The 20,328-nt window shown below is 39.6% G+C and overlaps 1 protein-coding gene across 2 annotated transcripts in view; it reads right to left on the reverse strand.

Moving 5' to 3' along the window:
• Positions 1–2,944: 2,944 nt before the first annotated feature.
• Positions 2,945–20,328, reverse strand: part of RAP1B (RAP1B, member of RAS oncogene family) — a 103,784-nt gene continuing 86,400 nt past the window's right edge. For both annotated transcript variants that reach the window (XM_040344040.1, XM_040344041.1), the window contains exons 4-8: positions 17,335–17,391; positions 16,831–16,971; positions 9,393–9,536; positions 7,000–7,115; positions 2,945–5,091 (exon numbers count right to left, since the gene is read on the reverse strand). In XM_040344040.1, coding sequence (XP_040199974.1) covers positions 7,029–7,115; positions 9,393–9,536; positions 16,831–16,971; positions 17,335–17,391 — 429 coding nt within the window. In that variant the 3' untranslated portion in view covers positions 2,945–5,091; positions 7,000–7,028. The remainder of the gene's footprint in view (positions 5,092–6,999; positions 7,116–9,392; positions 9,537–16,830; positions 16,972–17,334; positions 17,392–20,328) is intronic.

Below are 20,328 nucleotides of genomic sequence, written 5' to 3' on the forward strand. Positions count from 1 at the left end.
TGTGAGATGGCCTGGTACTTCCTTACATAAGGAAGTATTTATTGATGGTAACCAATATTTGAGGCAGTCAAGCTGGCATTCAGCTAGTCTGGTCTTGATACTGAGAGATATGGCACATGTCTAGGAAGAGATTTGAATTCTGAAATACTCTGTTGGATTTGTATCGTCTGTGGACTTTTGGACTTTGTATGTTATTGGAAGTTAATTCAATTTGCGTTCTCTGGAGAGCCTGGTGTGAGTTGCTGTGAAACAACAAATTTATAAACATCATACTAACATCTAAACATCAATGATCTAACTAGAGTACTATACATCTATATCACTACATTTATTGGAGGAACATATCTAGATCACTAGTCGGGCTCCGTCCCAACCCCTTATGTGCAAGGTAAAGCAGTGATCTCATACATCTTTTGTGGAAATGCCTAAAGTTGCATTAGGTACTGGATTAGTATAGTAAGCACCACTAACAGTACCTTTCAATTGAATAGATCTCTTGACTCTAAGCCAGTATCCAGGGCCCTATTCCAAGCTTGTATGCGGACATTGCAACATTGGATCTTACAGTCCCCCCCACATCAAAAATGTGGTTAACCAATATGGGAGTACGATTAGGATGTGAGCACCAGCATAGGCCCAGCCTGACTAGGTTTAATAAGATTTGGGGATGATGGCTAGCTAATCCAGGTCTGGCTCCATTGGATAGACTCTTGCTATGAGGTTGATATGCTCATACTGATCATGACACAACCATTAAAGTAGGGGTTGTATAGGGGCAGCAATACCTATGGTATAAGTGAATACATCTATTGGGAGTAACATATGGTGGTGTACTCTTCTTGGGTTGAAATAACGGTTTGGGTAACATGTACGCACATCACTGTGCTTCAGTTTGTTTCAATGTACTGAGTGACAAAACTCTCCAGAATGAAAGTCGTTTTTGTACAGTTTATTATTTCTTAAACATTCACTCATTTAAAAAAAAAAGCTGCCTACCTGCACTGTGTTTTTCATCTAAACCTTCCTATCTGCATAAAATGTGAATAGATCATGTAGTTTTACAGCATCATTTGTAGCCCAATATGCACAGCCTATAGTAGAGTAAATCCTCACATTCCAGTGTCTGAAGTTTCCATGTGTGCAGCATTACACTGTACAGGTTAATGCATGACCCAGTGTCTAGTCTAAGAACTGATATTTCCTGTAGATAAATTACATATCTCACAGACAGTCATGTGTAGGTGAGAGGTAGTAATTAGATCTGACAGACACAAGAAATTAACAGAGATCACTGTCTCCTCACATTAAAATTCCCACATTTGTCATGCAACACAGAGGAAATGGCAAAGCATGCCTTGGATGCTATGTGACCCGAGAGGAGAAGTTACCTGTCCCGTTAGCGAATAGTGACACGCTTAATGATCGAATACATGGAAATAGGGGAATCAGCTATGACACTGCAGCCACATCATATGAACATATTACATGGTAAGGCAAACAAACACAGGGAACATAACTACACTAATACATAGGATAAAACAAATAAAAACATTTGAACGTGTACAATGCAATGAAGAAAATAGGCTCAGCGATGCCAGATCTTACTAGCTTAAGGAAAGAAAAGGTTCATATTTGCCCCACAGACCTCCAAGCTAAACTGATGCAGACATTTCATTCTAATGTGTAGTACACAGGGTTCAAATGTCAGGAGACATCAGCCAACCAATGGCTAAGAGAGCTGACCAGAGTGTTTTGGCAGGGGAGCCATTCCCATCAGAACACAAAAACTCAGCGAGGGGGGTCAATGTACTAACATTGGATCGTTGGTACAGCAGCACCAACCAGAGCTGTAATTTTTTTTGTTCCCACTGGACTGAACGAAAAAATAAACTATTCGTGTGTACCAGGCTTTACACAGTGGCGCATACTACAGTTATCAAGAAAACTCTATTAAAGAAAACTATACATTATTCAATTTTCTTTCAACCACAGGTTGAAGGAAAGAAAGGTGCTGGATTCACCCGGCGCTATTGTGTTCTGCCAGTGGGGAAGGCTCCACTGCTGTGACCTGCTTATACTTGGTGTTGCTGACAAAAAAGAAGAATATATGTTGTCCCCCTGGTGTGAAAAGTCACCATCTTGTGGCGTGTGGTGCAGAGCAGGCTGCGCCCGCCACATGCACTCACTAGTACAGACCAGCCCGGGAGAGCAGCAGTGTTTGCTTACAATGACAGACTGCAATTTGTCCGATTCCTGGACATGCTGTGATACAACAAAGTAGCCAGAACAGTTTGACTGCATCTTTCTCCAGGGCATACCATTTGTTCCACTGGATAGAGAAGCAGTAACCATAAAATGTGAAATCAAATCAATTTTTTCAGCTTCCATGGAAGATTCAAGTGTCACCTTCAATAACTTAAAACATGAAAATTATCAATCATCATTTTTAAAAAAAGCATATTTGCAGCATTCACTGGGAAAATCTGTATGTGAACCTGTACCCAATTTTAAAACTTGTAAATATGCTAAGAGCAGACAAGATGCCTGCTATTTAAAAATACAGAACGCCTCTTCTGTGCTCCTCTCTCCTTCAGTTCCACTTTGTTAATAAGGGCGGACTTTCCCTGACGTTATAGCTAATCTGTACCAACTGCTATCTCCTTGTCCAATAAGATGTCCTATTACTGGCCACCAAATGCTGAGTAATTGGCAGTAGAATGGAAGTTGGTAGACCTTACAAATTAACAAGAGAATGAGGTGTGCGTCTGGAATCTCAAACATTACAAAGCATACTACACTTTTTTCCATACAGTGTGATTGTTTTCTGCTCCGGATGTACACTGGTAGGAGTATGCCTAGCTGAACCACCTGGGTGATGCACAAAGAAAAAAAAACTGTTCAAATACATTTCGCATACAAATCATACACAAATTGTACTTTCAGGTTCAGGTTGTTGTGGTATTTTTAATACAATACACTTTATAGGAGTGCTTGAATAACTGTACAGTAAATCCAAATAGATTTTATTTTGGTTGATGAAACTCTTGGCTTATAACAGACGCTACAGATTAATTTTTTGTGGCTACACACATACAGATAGCAAACATAACCGAGTAAGAAAGGCCACAGCCGTTCAGTCAGAAGATTGTGAGACATTATTGCATACAAGAAAGTACAGTATTTTATTTTGATTTTTGTCTGTGTATAAGCAGAGTTCAGATGTCAAACTGTTAACGGGGTGAGAGGGGTGGAAGAAGCAAGTAATCTGTAAGCGATGGGGGCAGAAAAAAATAAAAAACAGGTGATAAAGTGGCTTAGCAAATTAAAAACACACAAAGACTTTGGGATAAAACTTGATTTATCCTCAGTCCGCTGTATCTTTCAGTTTGCTTGCTGGGCAAAAATCAAGAGGAAGAAAAACAAGAGTGATAATTGACTTTTAATGCACACTGTGAACACAAACACCTGCAACCCGTTTGAGCAGCTGTCATCAAATTACCTAGTTCTTCACCCTATATTTGCTATATATATTCTTTTTAAATCTCCCATTTGTCAAACTGCCACATGCATCGTTCAGAACAGTGAAAAAGAAATGACACCGACGAAACATTCTATTACCATTTAACAGCACTTTGTGCCACCCTGGAGGGCTTGTATGCAATACTCTAATTGGCACAAAAGAATCAGGAGGCTGCAGAGTGAATACAGTGCACTTCAGCGACATCAGATTTGTCAAAAAGCACTGTCAATGTACTGCACAGACTATTAAAAGTGACAGGTGGTTATAATGCAAGCCCTTGCACGGCAATCCAAATTTATTGAACTGATGCTAAATTGTACAAAATTGCACCACTTTATTTAAGGCTTCTTAGTTTACATTTGGCCACCTCAAAGCAGTTGTAGCATTAGATTGGTCAACTGAATTTCTGTGGTTCCCTGTTGGATATATACACAATCTTTACACCCAAATGTAAACGCATACAAAGCGACAAGGCATTGATAAATAAATCAGCAGAAAAAAAAAAGTTAATTACTGCAATGCAGGCCTGGTGACCAATAACACAGGAGTTAAAAATTACGTCCCACATTCACATCCACTGGACTCTTCCACCATTTAACAACGCAACCAAAACAATACACGTGTGAAACAACCACTGACGGGAAAAATTACTAAATCAGTATATTTGGTATTGCAAATACACATATGCATGAGCAAGCAAGAGAGGGGGGACAAAGGCTCACAGTGAGAATCTACAGCTGCAGAAGCTTGAAAATGATTTACAAAATATTGATAAATCATTAAAAAAAAGAACTCTTAAAATATACACTTCTTGTTGTAGACCCCCACTGTATACACATCTATAAACAGTATTCCTTATGTAAACAAAGAGTGGGGAAATGGTTAATAAAAGGAGGAAAATGTCTATCTCTCCAGAGAAATATTAAACGCAGAGTGTTCAACAAAGACTACAAGAAATAAATGTATTATAACCGCTCCTCTGCTTCCAGAAGGGGGTGCAATACAAGATTCCACAGGATTCCCTAAAAATGTAGGAAAGGAAAGAAAGGAAAACAAAAAGATAGTTGTGAGAAGCACTTTGTACAACACAACTAATGTTGCTCTTGTATTTCATTGAAGGGAGGGGAAAAAATAATAGTTACAAGAAGCTACAAATACCAAAGATGCAAGATCATCAGAAGTAGTCTATAGAAGAGCTCTTTGGACTTTCTTGTTTAGTAAGCTAAAATAGTGGTGCTTTTCATTGTATACTCCGACGGAAAGGAAGGGCTTGTGAAAGAATACAGTACACGTACTCTGACGTGTGAAAACATTGTTGGGTGAACAATGTCTCTGTTAGCAGTAATACTGGATGTGGGTTCGGTTGTTCCCAGTTGCATACGTGAAGTACATTTCGAAGCAGGCATCTTTCTCGTGACTTTAGGAGGGGAGGGTCTGATGGTGCACAATCTGAGCTTGCAACTTCCATCCATATTATAAAGGGTACCACCACAGGAAAGTCCATTGGAGTTGTTGACAGGGTAATTTGACTTGGAATGCTGGCACTGCCGTTAGACAACAGTTCTTCAGACCTGCAACAGGCAAAAAAAAAGGTGGTCATTGTTAAAAAGGTAGAAGGAAAATCTGAGATTTTAAAAATATATGCACTGAGGATGCCCGTCTATAGTTCAGAGTAGAATACATTTCCAAGAAAATCATTTTTTTTTTTTATTTAGCCAAAAATATTTGAAGGCCTCTATTTAATTGTCGAAACATCAAAACAAAACACTGCTAGTAGTATTAGCAACACAGTGGAATAATTAGCAGGAAAAATCACCATACACTTCAATATATTCCACTATCATCAAAAACAATTAGGCACCTTTATGACGGGGCGGATCAGCAATGATCCGCCCCGTGAACCTCCGCTTGCTCAGCGGGGATGGCCCTGTTGATCCCCGCTGAGCCGGCGGATGACAGGGCAGTCCCCGCACACTGTGCAGGGACTGCCCTATCTTTTCTTCGATCTCCTCTATAGGGGGAATCGGATGAACATGGACTGTCTGTCCGTGTTCACCCGATCCGCAGACGGATGGAAAAATAAGGTTTTCCTCCGTCTGCAGAATCGGACGATTGCTGACCCAGATGAGATCGGGTGTCAGCGGATGTTAATCCGTTGACACCCGCGATCTCATAGGGACTAATACATGTCCCTTTTTCATCCGTACACGGCATGTGTAAAGGGGCCTTAAAATGTTATTTGTTCCATTTAGTCTCACTAAACCTAAATAGACTATTTGGAAGTTCTAACAATTTATTTACTTCTATTCGTGTGTTGAACATTTATTAATTTTTAAACTAAATTCTGTATTACCAAGTATGTACTAGACGTCTGCATATAGGGCTGCCCAACATATAAATATATTTTGTATATTTACAAACTATATGCACAATCATTTTTTGAATTACCGTTTAAAGCGGGAGTTCACCCGAAAAACAATTTTTAACATTAGATTGAGGCTCATTTTGTCTAGGGGAATCGGGTGTTTTTTTTAAAATCTAAGCAGTACTTACCGCTTTAGAGATAGATCTTCGCCACCGCTTGCGGGTATGGTCTTCGGGACAGGGCGTTCCTATTTGATTGACAGGCTTCCGAAGGTCGCATACATCGCGTCACGAGTAGCCGAAAGAAACCGAACGTCGGTGCGGCTCTATACAGCGCCTGCGCACCGACGTTCGGCTACTTTCGGAAAATCGTGACGCGCTGTATGCGACCGTCGGAAACCTGTCAATCAAATAGGAACGCCCAGTCTCGCAGCCCGGAAGCGGTGGAGAAGATCTATCTCTAAAACGGTAAGTACTGCTTCGATTTAAAAAAAAACACCAGATTCCCCTTCACAAAATGAGCCTCAATCTAATGTCAAAAATTTGGTTTTTGGGTGAACCTCCACTTTAAGATATTTTACATTGTACCAACATGTACACCAAAGAAAAACTATAAAATTAATCAGCTTTCTCCAGAAAAAAATGTGACTGGAGATCTTTAAAAATATTTTACTACAACCCGCCCACCTTTTTTCTGGTAACTCTATTGAAGGGTACTCTAGTCACCCCCCAGCCTAAATAGACCAATAAAAGGTTGCCAACAAAGAAAAGTTGCTCTTGCCTGTCTTTAGCTGCTTTAAAAAAAAAATTGCAGGAAATTAGAAAAAAAAAAAAAAAAAAAAACCAGAGACCCTTTGTACTTCCAAACACAGAGTGTAATAAATAGAAAAATAAGAAAAAAAGTAAAGAAATACAAAATAAAAACATAGGATTTGTGTAATTTAGAAATTAAAAGGGGAATGTCACATTTTCAGCCATGGCTGGACTCCCTGGCCTAATGGTCAACCAAGCTTTTAACCCCATTCCACATTAATACATTCACCATAGTTTGCATGTATGTGTATTTCTAAGATAAAGGGTGTATTTTTACTTATTTTAAAGACATCATCAAATACCTGGCTCAGAGCTATAGCACATCTGTGTATTAAAGCAGCCGGCATGTTGACTTTTTGCGTGCCTTGCCCGGTACAGGAGTTTTTCTGTTAATTTGTCGCACAAGGTCATAAAAAATCTGGAAAGAGAAATACATTTCTTAGATGTAGATGCCTGAAAACAGAACAAATGTATAGAACAAATATAGCCCAAGAATACAGCCCTATCCTCCACCAAGATGGCCACCCTCCTACAGAAAAAAAAAACAGAGCAAAGTCAGTAATGAGGAAAAGATCGGTTGCAAAGAGACCTCTGGCAATATTGGTGGATTGATCCATTGCCCTCCGATTGCTTTTTTTTTTCTTCTCGACACAGCTTCCACAAGTCATTTCCTCATTGAGGGGAAGTATACGGTCTTTCCAGTGTACCTTAAGTTATTTTTGCAGCATGTAACAAAGTCATTATTGATAAGAATCACATTTTTACAAAGTTTGCTGTGCCATGTTTTTCTATTGTAATGAAATATAATATCCACAAAGGGCATTGTTTTTGCCAAGTTGGCAGATTTAGATTTGCATTGCAATATGTAGACTACAACCATTGGTTAGCTCTGCAATCAAGAAGCAGAAACTTTGTATGTAATGAGCAGGTATGGCTGCTCACGTGTTAATATAGAAGTTGCAGAAAAAAAAAATCGCTTTTTGTTCCATCTATAAATTCTTTTCTTTAGACCAAAAAAACTTTTCTTAACTGTACATTACAGGACACAGGATGGAATTTAACGCCATAGGAGTTGCCAAAAAGTCAGTTTTGTCTACATGAAATTGTCCCTGAGAGGTAGACTTGTGTGCACCAAATCCAAACAGTACAGGAAGTCCTCTTTGGGATTCTGAGAAGCTGGACAGAGAGAAGACAGATCATCATTATGGTTCAGGTGGAAGGAAGAAACCAGCCTGGAAAGAAACAGGGCTTTTGGCCTCAAAACTTCCTTAACCTGTAAAGAACGGTTCCTTATACTGCATAAAGCCTCATACACATGATCGGACTTCCATCTGACTTTTCCGTGGATTTTTGTTGGAAGGGCGTTGGCCGTGAACTTGTTCTGCATACACACAGCAGGACTTTTTCAGCCAACTTTCACCAAATCACGTGGTTTTTTAGTTCTTTACACCACCCCCTGGGCAACTTCTGCTATTGTTGTCTGATCTTTAGCATTGGTTCTGAGCAAGCGTGTTTGTACTTTGGACTTTAGTCCGATGGACTTGTGTACACATGATCGGCTTAGCCTCCATCAGAAAGTTTGTCTGTTTGCACAGCGAACATTTGTCCGATGAAAAACACAAAAATTTTGTCCAAAGGAGCGTACACACGGTCGGATTGTGCGATCAAACGGGTCCATTTGTTGTCAAAAAGTCAGATCGTGTGTATGGGCCTTTAGACTGTTAAAATTCAAAAAGGTAGGTCCCTATCTTTCAAGATGTGGGCTTCAACAGTCAGGCTGTTAAAGTCAGTGGCTGTGAAGCAGGGTGGGAAACAGTCCCTTAGCGCAGAATACCTGTATGATCTGGGAGGGCCCAAGGAGAGTCCACCAGAAGTCTTACAAGTGCAAATACCATCTCTGTTTAGGCCAGTTTGATGAAATAAGAATCACTGAAATGTTCATCTTGATACTGCAGAGCAGATAAGGAAGGAGTGGCAGTGGGGAATGGGGAAATTCTGAATTCTAAATTCTGAGATCCAAATTTCGAAATCCAAAATTCCAAGATCTGAGTTCACAATTCCGAGAACCAAATTCCGAGATCATAGTTACAATTTCGAAATTACAAAATCTGAGTTCCCAATTCCAAATTCAGTTCAGTTCAGTCCAAATTCAGTTCATAATTCTAAAATCCGAGTTTCAAATTCTGAGTTTTGAATTAATAAATTCTGAGATCAGATATAATAAAGACTAGCCCTGCTTTTTTCTCACAGTGGGAAGGAAAGGATCATTCAATTGAGAAAGCTGCAAATTAAGCCTTAAGGTCTGAAGTAACTGAAAAAAACTTGTTAGAGCAAAAATCTTGATAAAAGATAAAAATGCTAAGCTTTTCCAGAGCAGAGGAAAGACACCAGCAAACAAACTGAGGCATGTGGGGAGTTATAGGAGTTATGCTGGGCTGTCAAAAAGCCTTGGTTGCAGAGTCCATGTGTGGGTGTCACAGCATAGTCTTTGAATACCATCCAGTGTCCTGTAATGTATGATTATAAATCAAGGTGTTTCAAACATTAACTGTTAACATTGAAAAGGCTATGCATCCTTATAACAGACTATGTCTGGAGAACACTTTTAATAATTACACAAAACAATAGTCTAAATATATCAGGTGTTAAAAAAAATAAAAATAAACCATTGTCACAAAATCATATACCATTTTACCTCATTGACATTAATCTTGGACTTGGCAGAGGACTCCAGGAATGCACAGTTGTTCCACTGTCTAGCTAGATTCTGCCCCTGTTCTTTGCCCACAACCCTTTCATCTTCCAAGTCACACTTGTTTCCAACAAGAATCATTGGTACCTAATAAGACAAAACATTATATTTAAATGCAAATTGGATTAAAAATTTACTTGATATGTTATTAACTTGAATGCAAGGTAAACAGATCAATCTTAAAAAACAGTATATAATTCTAGCACAACCCTAAAGTGCGAGAAATAAGAAACAAAGTAAAACCAAGTTTAAAAGCGCACACGAGAGGTGTTTTTGTTGTAACCACAAAGGTGCCTATTAGGCATGTGATTTACATCACTCTCACCTTGCATAGTGGTTTTACATTTGGTATGGTTATACAATTATTTTCTTGTCTCACAGCTAGAACAAACTATTTTTTTGAAGACATTTATGTACTAGCATATCGCAAAATATACATGGCTAGTGCATCTGCATTTACACTTATATATTAAAAGACATCAAAAAGAGGTGTATTGTTAAAACCCACCAAGCCAGACATTCAGGAACAAAAGAACCAATTAAGCCCAAATTGTGTCTATTAAACGTTTTTTCACTGCAGAACTTTTAAAGTGAACCAGTTCTTTGCCCTCCCCAGCAGCATATCTTGCATCTGTGAACCAGAGCAGTGGCGAGGGTTCAGCACCAGGACGAGGACTTGGCACCCTTGCATAGAAGATTTCTACAGTATCTAGCAGCCTACACGTCATGGGACATGCTTCATTACAAGTTAAGTTTGGTCACTATAGCTGTAGAGAAAAAATAAATAAATAATTTTGCTCAACTAGAATTGCATGATGTATCGAGATTGCTGAATTGCAATAATGGGAAGAGGATATATAATTAATTTTTGTGACTTTATAGGATGTATACAAAATAGGTGTACAAAAAGGAAGTAAGACCTGGTGTTGGAATGGAATAAATTAGATAAAATTAAATGAGGGAAGAAACTGTATGAGAAGATATATAAGAGATAGGTGGCTATTACTAGTCAGAAATTGGTGAGAAAACAATTAAGGTCAAGGTCTATATTCATTCCAGCTGGCTGGAGAGTATCGAGCTGGAAAATCCATTTTGTTTCATTCTGTGTTATCTTGATCCTTTTGTTGTCACCTCTCCAATGGTCTTTGATTTTGTCAATACCATAAAAAACCATGCAAGAGGGATCTTTCATGTGATAATCTCTAAAATGTCTTAAAACGCTATGTTTTGGGAAACCTTTCTTAATATTATTTATGTGTTCTCTTATCCTTACATGTAGCTCTCTGGTGGTTCTCCCAACGTACTGTTTGTGGCATGGGCACTCTAACACATACGTGACATGTGTGCTGTGACAAGTGATCAATTCCTTAATGTTATATTCGGAGCCATTGGTTGTAGAAGTGAAATTTGATGTTTTCTTATTCGTTTTTTACTGGTTCTACAGGGCAGGCATTGTCCACACTTAAAGAAACCTTTAAGGTTTTTGAGGATTTTAATTTGTTTTGGTGGGTCAAGGGCATTGTGCACTAATTTATTTCTTAAATTCGGTGCTTTACGGTAGATGAAAGAGGGTCTCGGTGGTAGAATAGTATTCAAGATCTTATCCGATTGGAGAATTGGCCAGTGTTTTCCTATGACCTTTTAAAAGGACTTATGCTGTCTATTGAAACCTGTGAGAAAAGCAACAGCAAGGTTCTTTTTCTTGTTGTCCCTGAATTTGATGTAAAGCAGAAAAAAAAAAATGGGAAAGCAAAAGGTGACTGACAAGGGACACATTGTAACAGCTAGACAACGGAGTTAGAGCAAATTAAAAACTGCAGCTCTTGTAAGATGGTCCCGGTCTGCAGTGTTCAGGACCTAACAAAAAGTGGTCAGGAGTGGCAAGACTCATTGATGAACGCGTGGAGCGAAGGCTCGCCCATGTAGTCCAATCCAACAGAACAACTCAAACTGCTGAAAAAGTTGATGGTTCTGATAGAAAGGAATCAAAAACACACAATGCATAAGCTGCAGACTGGCCAGGGTGCCCCATGCTGACCCATGTCCACAGTCAAAAGCACCAACAATTATTTCATTGAGTTTACAAAAACAAAAAAGCACCAGCAATGAGCACGTGAACATCAGAACTGGACCGCAGAGCAATGGAAGAAGGTGGCCTGGTCTGAGAATTCAAGAATGGTTTGAGGAACACAAGTTTGAGGTGTTGACTTGTCCTCCAAAACCCCCAAAACTCAATTCAATTGAGCATTTGTGGGATGTGCTGGAAAAACAAGTCCGATTCAAGGAGGCCCCACCTAGCAACTTACAGCACTTAAAGGATCTGCTGATGGCTAGGTGCCAAAAAAACACAGCATACCTTCAGAGGTCTAGTGGAGCCCGTGACTCAACTGGATATGGTGGGTGGTCATAATGTTATAACTGATCGGTTTATATTCTTTGGCTCTCAACACTGAATGGAGCTCCAAGGGAGAAAATGAATTGCTTTCCACTGCATTCTACATATAGGGGAGTAATGAACAGTTGGAAGCCAAACATTTGACACTAGATTTCAACTTTTTCTCTAGCTGCAGATTTTCTTTGTCTTTTTTCTAAGCTACAGTATTGTGCAAAAGTTTTAGGCAGGCATGAAGAAATGCTGTAAAGCAAGAATGCTTTAAAAAATTTACATTTTAATATATATTTTTTTTATTTATCAATTTACAAAATGCAAAGTGAGCAAACGTAAAACAAACAAATATTGGGTGTGAATTCAAACCAGGATCAATTCTTACACTTGCACAAAGTCAGGGATTTTGTAGGATTACAGGTTTACGATGATTAGTCAATTATACCAAGAAGGTGCTAGTGAGCATCAATTTCATATGTAGGCTGAAACGCCATCATTAACAAACAGAAAACAGCTGTGTAGGAGACTTAAAACTGGGTGAGGAACAGCCAAACTGCTACCAAGGTGAGGTTGCAGGAGACCGTTTCATGTCACAAGTCATACACCATGGCAAGACTGAGCACAAAACGCATAGTAGATATACTGCATCAGCAAGGTCTCTCCAAGGCAATGATTTCAAATCAGACTGGGGTTTCAGGATGTGCTGTTCAAGCCCTTTAGAAGAAGCACAAAGAAATGGGCAATGTTGAGGACTGTAGATGCAGTGGTTGGCCAGTGACATTTAATGTAGCATATCAAAGACACGTCATGCTTACTTCCCTTTGACAACAGAAGGTGTCCATCAGTGCCATTAGCAGAGAACTGGCGGAAACCAGAGGGACCCATGTACACCCATCGACTGTCTGAAGATGTCTGGCTAGCAGTGGCCTTAATGGAGGAATTCTAGCCAAAAAGCCATACCTCCAACAAGGATACAAGGCTAAGCGACTCAACTATACATGAATACACAGGAACTGTACAGGGGTGTAAAACAATGTCAGCAGTTGCTCTGACCTGATGAGTCAAAATGTGTCTGCAGGCAGCAGTGAAACATGGTGGAGGTTCCTTACAAATTTGGGGCTGCATTTCTGCAAATGGAGTTGGAGATTTGATCAATAGTGTCATCAGTGCTGAGATATACAAGCAGTTACAAAGAACTACCTTCAACATAAAAAAGGACTATGAATTCTGAAAGTGATGGTTTGGTCCCCCGATCTCAGCATCGAGTCTGTCTGGGAATACATGAAGAGACCGAAATATTTGAGGCAGCCTATATCCACAGATGTGTGGTTGGTTCTTCAAAATGTTTGGGACAACCTACCAGCTGTGTTTTTTCTAAAACGGTGTGCAAGCGTACCTAGAAGAATTGATGCTGTTTGAAGGTAAAGGATGGTCACATCAAATGATTTTGTTTGGATTTTCTGTTAACTTACTTTCCATTATGTTAATGTGTTAAATTGTTTAACTATTAATACTTCTATTTCTGAAAGCATTCTTAAGTTACAGCATTTTTTCACACCTGCATAAAACTTTTGCACAGTAGTGTATAACTGTACTATATTTAGCAAGTATAGCTTGATTACTACATAGTTTAATTGAAATGTTATTTTTTTGTACTGTCTCTCTTTTCTTTGCAAAGCACTGCACAAATTGTTGGTTCTATATAAATCCTGCACAATAAAAATAATAGTTACTCAAACATAATTTATATAGAGATATGTTGATTTCTCCAATTATTCCAGGCAGGGAAGTCAATACCTTTCTCAATAACTGCTGAGACCAGTTCTAGGACATGAAACAGAGGAGTTTGTATAGCTTTTCAGTCCAATAGTTATTCAGCAGCTCTGCCCCCCCCCCCCCTGTGTAAGGCAGGCCATACATTACACAACTTTGTTTCCATCAACCACGGGTTGAAGGGAAGTAAATAGCTCAGTCAGTGTTGATATGGTAATCTCTCCTGCAGTGCTATTGTGTTCTGCTGGTGTGGAGTGCAGGAAGCCTTCCCTACCTGTAGAATACAATGATCACGGCTGCCCAGCTAGACGTCTGCAGTGATTGGGCAAAAAAAAAAAAAAACAGATAGGATGGTTGTACTAAAGTTGATCCGATGGATCGACTTCAGTACAACCAGCCTGCCCCACAGATTGATCTAAATTTGTCTGGTTCCTGCTGAAAGTTTTTTGCATCATATATTTTTATCTGAAACTGTGCATCCTAAAATAAAGACATAAAAAGACTTTACATAAATTATCACTGAATTCCCCTGGAGGTATGCTTTACACCCATAGTTATTTCTCTATATATAGAATTTATTATAAAATAATTAAGCTTCACATCCTTTAAATCCATACAAAGAATTAAAGCATCCAGCCTTAAAATAAGCTTTTATGCAGTCCTGCTACCTAAAAAAGAACTATTTGGTTCACACTGGCATTAAAAGCAGGCGTTAATGCCCCTCAAACATCTATGCAAATGATACAATGGACAGCACACAGTGCTGTTCACACTATTAAATCATGAAACGTTAGAGTCAATTCGCTTCAAAATTGAAGCCTCATGTTAAAGCCTTTCAACGCCTCCCATGCAAGTCTATGATAACGCTTTATCAGGGCATTAAAAGTTTATTTACTTCCCCCATTAAAAAATAGGCGTATATGAAGTTCTTTTAACGCTCATCAACCGTTTCAAAACTGCGCATAGGGCATTTGGGGAGCATTTTTAAGTCGTCATTAACTCTTGTAAAATGCGAGTCTAATGACCATACCAACCCTATAGGAGTGTTTGTGAAGCGTTAGAAATTTAGTAAAGTGTGAACAAGCCCTTTGTGGGCTATGAAGTAGGCTGAGCAGCATAGCAGGGGGGTTAATTCCTAACTTAAAGAAATATGAATAAAGTAGCGTATCTAAATGCTGCAAAGTTCTCCCGTTTATAAAAAAATATTACAACCATTTAGTTAAAAAAAAAAACACTACAATTTCGTTTTAAAACAAAAAATCCATTTTATCTAAAAGAGAAAAATCCCCTAAAAATTGTTCTCTTGTGGGCCTATAGACAGTTGTATCCCTTTCATCCACTGCAATTTAAAAAAGGACCGATGGACAAGGGCAACAGCATAATTTACAAAGCAAAAACGCAAATCTAAAGAGAAGTGAGTTTTGCTTTATTACAAAAAAAAAACAAAAAAAAAAGGCTAAAAATAAAGGCTGTAAAATGTAACGACAAAATTCAAATTCAGTCGACAATAACAGAACTGTTACGACAAAAGCAGCCCCCCCAAACAAGAGCTTAAAAGCATTTCATATCTACATTTGACTGAATACTCCAAACTGCAGTGTGCAGGGCAGTAATGAATTCAGACTTATCAGACAAGCCAATTTCTTGCCAACAGGTCACAAGCAATACTCCTGGCTGCGAACACTGAAGATGAATTTAAACAGACTACATGACAACTTTCATTTTCCCCATTCTAGAGAAATGACAAATAGATGCAAAGCTATTCATAGCAAAAAGGAAAATAATAATGCCAATAAAACTGCAGGTCTCATTCCCTCAACTGTAATTTATTTGAACTACAGTATGGCTTTCTGCAGGTGCTTCTCACTGGTCTGGCAGACATTCATACTGGGCGAATACTAATAAACCTTACTTAGGTGTGTATCTAATAGAAAATAGCAGCATCGTAGTTCACCACACCTTGGAACTAGGATAACCATCTAAGGGACCCCACCAGAATGATGGATATCAAAATGAATAAATCTCAAAAAGGGACTTTCAGTAATTTAATAAAATTCCTCTAGGCTTTTCTCACAAATTATACGATGAGCTTGCATGACACGTATATGTGGCCTCACTGAAGTGGGTCTTCTTCTGTGAGGCCATATATGTACCTATGCTCCCAGAAGAGATTGGGCTCTCATGGCTGGGAACCAGGACTCCAGGTTCACGTAACCTGATCGTTGTGATAGCCTCTGATTGGCTATCATAGTGATCAGTCACTGGGCAGCCAGCCTATGTGTTTTTTTTCTACTCTAAAAAGATAGAACGATACATAGTTTACATTTTTCTCCCCTGGCAATGTGTAAAAAGTGAAATAAAATTTAAATAGCTAGCTGAATCTCTGTTTTAGGTAGGATAAAAAATAAATAAAAATGCCCACTATTGTTTCTGGGTCTTACTGAGGGTACAAACGCACACATATGTAGTATCGCTGTATGGTAGTCAAACAGCTTCTAATTTTAACTTGTTCGATTCGTTTCTATGCAGCGCTGCACCAGATTTTTCACGCTCCAGTTTTAGTAGATTAACCCCCAGGTGACCAAATATAATTACGCAGGGCTGGAAAAGCTCATTTTTACTACATCTACAGGTAGAGTTTGTTCATATAAAAAGGTATTTTTTATGACTTGTCCCTTTAGTTGAAAATTCTTTTCAGAAGCTAATAAAGTTGACACCCAGCAAAGCACCATTATGTCACAGGTCCATCTCCCGTGTAGGTAATGGCAGTGAGCCCAAATTCATAGTTACATATGGAGGTCGGCAGACTGAGTCATCCCCTGGTTAATATACAGTTTGGCTACTCCAAAAGATAGAAAAAAACGTTTTCGCTCCACCTAGGAAGTTTGGGTATTCTTCGTTAATTTTGTGTTTGGCAGCTAATCTATTCGCATTGCTCAAAATATTAAATAAATTATAAACCGAACAGGAAGAGTTGTGTATCCACAAACTCAAGCAGAGATATCCCTGGAGAATAGGGACATTGTCGAGTGATTACTTTAAATCGACAAACTGAAATATTTTTTGCTGGAAGGACCCTGTAAAGCAGAATAAGCCCAACTTTGTTAAACATGACACTAACCTCACGCAGAGGGAGAACATAAGTAACAAAAAGAGATGAAAGATGGAGCAATTTATAAAGAAAAATAACTCTCTCCTCTATTGTTGCAAAAAGTTGCTTACATCATCAGTGTCTTTGACTCGTAGGATCTGTTCTCTGAGGTCCTGTAAATCATTAAATGTAGACTGTGCAGTTATGGAGTACACTAAAGCAAAGCCCTGCCCATTTTTCATATAAAGATCCCGCATCGCTGTGAATTGCTCCTGCATTAAAAGAAATAAAAATAAAAATATGGGTCAATAAGGCATTCACAGACACAAATTAACCCAAACTAAAATGTAGGTAAAGTATCTAAAGCCATTTTTGAAATGATAAACATACAACGTTATCAATTAAGTTTCGACGGACATTGAGGTTTGACAGTCTGTAAAAAACGACTGAAATAAAAAAAGCCTCCATCTCAGGTCTACAAGGTTAAATACGAACTTTGCAAATAACACAAAATACACCCTCTGGTTGGACATGGTAGAGGTTGTGACTTTGTCACCCTGCACAAAAATAACACCCTGTTCAATGGTATAAACTCATACTCGGCACATCCAAAACATGTATAAAATCAAACATACCGTTCCTGCAGTGTCTAAAATTTCGAGCATACATTGCTGACCATCAACTTCAACTTGCTGGAAAAGAAAAACAATGCATTACACCATTATTCCACCACAAACTATACAACAGATCTTTCAGCTAAAAAAAAATAGTTTGACATACTTATATACCGTATTTATTCGAGTATAACGCGCAAAATTTTATACCCCAAAAAAAGATCAAAGTTTGGGTGCACGTTATACTCGAGGACTTTGTCCCCCCCACCGCTACCGCCGCTGCTACCGCCGCCGTACACGCCGCTGCTACCGTCGCCGCCACCACCGAAGCCACCAATGCCGCTACAATGTTAATCATGCGGCGCGGGGGAACATTATACAGCTTTCGTTTGAATAGCTGTTTTCCCTGCCGCGCGTAGACACTCCCCCTTGGACGGATCTGTCCAATCGCGAGCAAGGGGGAGTGTCTATGCGTGGCAGGGAAAACAGCTGTTCAAACGAACGCTGTCTGTAATGTTCCCGCGCGCCGCGTGATTAAAGGTAAGGGCACATGGCTGGACATACGGGGGCATGGCTGGACATACAAGGGGCATGGCTGGACATACAGGGCACATGGCTGGACATACAGGGCACATGGCTGGACATACAGGGCACATGGCTGGACATACAGGGCACATGGCTGGACATACAGGGCACATGGCTGGACATACAAGGGGCATGGCTGGACATACAAGGGGCATGGCTGGACATACAAGGGGCATGGCTGGACATACAAGGGGCATGGCTGGACATACAAGGGGCATGGCTGGACATACAAGGGGCATGGCTGGACATACAAGGGGCATGGCTGGACATACAAGGGGCATGGCTGGACATACAAGGGGCATGGCTGGACATACAAGGGGCATGGCTGGACATACAAGGGGCATGGCTGGACATACAAGGGGCATGGCTGGACATACAGGGGGCATGGCTGGACATACAGGGGGCATGGCTGGACATACAGGGGGCATGGCTGGACATACCGATTTTTAATTGAAAATTAGGGGTGCGCGTTATACACGGGTGCGCGTTATACTCGAATAAATACGGTACTTTAAGTCATATCTAAGGGCCAGTTCACACCAGACTGCATGGTGCTAACTAGAGCCATTGGAATACATGGAAAACACTGTGCATGCATTTTGTGCAGAAAAAAAAAAAAAAAAGTACACAAAACTGTACGGAACTGTGGTGTGAACTGGCCCTTAAACCAGAGAACTTTTTTTGGTTAAGGCTAGCCCCATATACATGTGGAGTTTTGAACTCATATGCAGGCAGCCACAGCACTCACAGCTGTCTGAATACCTGAACAGAGACTGCACACAGGACGCAGTCAATATTCAGCTGAGAATTATTCCACTAGTCTGAGTCGATTTTCAAACTGACTCGTCAAGCCAGATGATTCAGGCAGGTCCACCTATGGCTAAAATTTCAGCAGAAAATCTGATAAAATTCGAGTGGGGTATGGCCAACCCCACCTAACTGTACAATATGCAATGCAGGTATGCAGACAAAACGATACAGCCATAAACCAAATTCTTGTTTTTCTCCCCATTTTGGGGGACATTACATAAATCCAATAGCATCTCACATGGAGTGTCACATTAACAGTTGTAACATGTCTATCAAAAGAGAATTCTAAAGCAATGCCCATTTTTGGTATATTTCACCATTCTGTCCAGCAGCTTTTCAATAATTTTCTTGTAGATTAGTGCCTTAGCACAGCTTTGGACCACGTGGAAATTTAGAGCTGGGGTTTTCCAGGGTTTGGCAATTACTGAGTTGCGCTGAAACTTAAAGTGAGGAGTTTGAACTTCTTCATGGTGATGGCACCCGGCTGTTTGTTCAGTATTGCCTAACAGGGGGTTCGGAGCCAACGTGGTCCAGATTTAACTGTTAAATAGGTTCTTATTGTAAAACCAATGAGGTTCTTCAGCCCCACAAAAATCTAGCAGCTCACTTACACTAATCAATGCTGCCGGCTAGAACAGGTGTGTTCCGACGGTGGGAAAAAGTTTCCCAAAAGCTCAGTGGAAGCGATTCCCCCAGCCACCTCAAATGTGTGTGGATGAGGGAATAAGTAAAATTTTTCGTTCAACCTGATGGTTAACCAAAAAACCCCCCAAAAAAAATGAATCGCCTACTGTATGGGTCTTTACTGTCACTATAACATCTTCAAACTTTGTGTCTCCATATAAAAGAAGATGTCAAGGTCTTTCCCGTGTTTACTTGGCACTGTTAGGGCTTACATAAGCTTTCCTCTGCCTAGACGATGTCCAGCAAAAACTTGTCATGCTTATATTAAAGATACTGAAAATGTCACTTGCAGTCAGCATGATGTGTAAGCACTATCCCTGTTTTCCAAAGCTGTAGGCTATGCATGTCTACTGCCCTACTCTGCAGGAAATGCTGACAGTTCTGTCTGTTTCATGAGTCTATCTGTTCTAGTCGGTTGAAATGAAACAATCAAGTACTACATAGGGAGAAACAAAATAAGCTAGCAAACTTTTCTATGCAGAATGGCCATGAAAATAAATTAAAGTGCTCTGCAAAGTTTTTCCAGAATCATTTTAATTGCCTTATATGTATCAGTAGCTACAAAGAGAAAAGGTTGTCACAAAACACTGAATTCCCCAAGCACAACTGCCCTGAAAATCCAATTTCTGTTAGGAGCCATTTCATCGGTCAGCAGCATCAGTTTGGAGCTGTGACATGTGAGAAATGCTTTTGAAAATACATTGCTAATATGCTCAGACATCCATCACTTCCTCCTATGCATTTCCCTCTTGAGTTGACGTCTAGAATATATTAAAAGCTGGCGATAATGCACAGAATTTACGAAGTGCTGATAAATGTTCAAACAGCTGTGAATATGGAAATATATTATAATATACTAATACCGATATTTGAGAAACTGATGCCAAGGTTATGGGTGGCAGCAGTCTACAAAATCTGTGCAGTTAGGCCTCTTGC

The sequence above is a fragment of the Rana temporaria genome, chromosome 3 (genome assembly GCF_905171775.1).
Source record: "Rana temporaria chromosome 3, aRanTem1.1, whole genome shotgun sequence".
Lineage (NCBI taxonomy): Eukaryota > Metazoa > Chordata > Amphibia > Anura > Ranidae > Rana > Rana temporaria.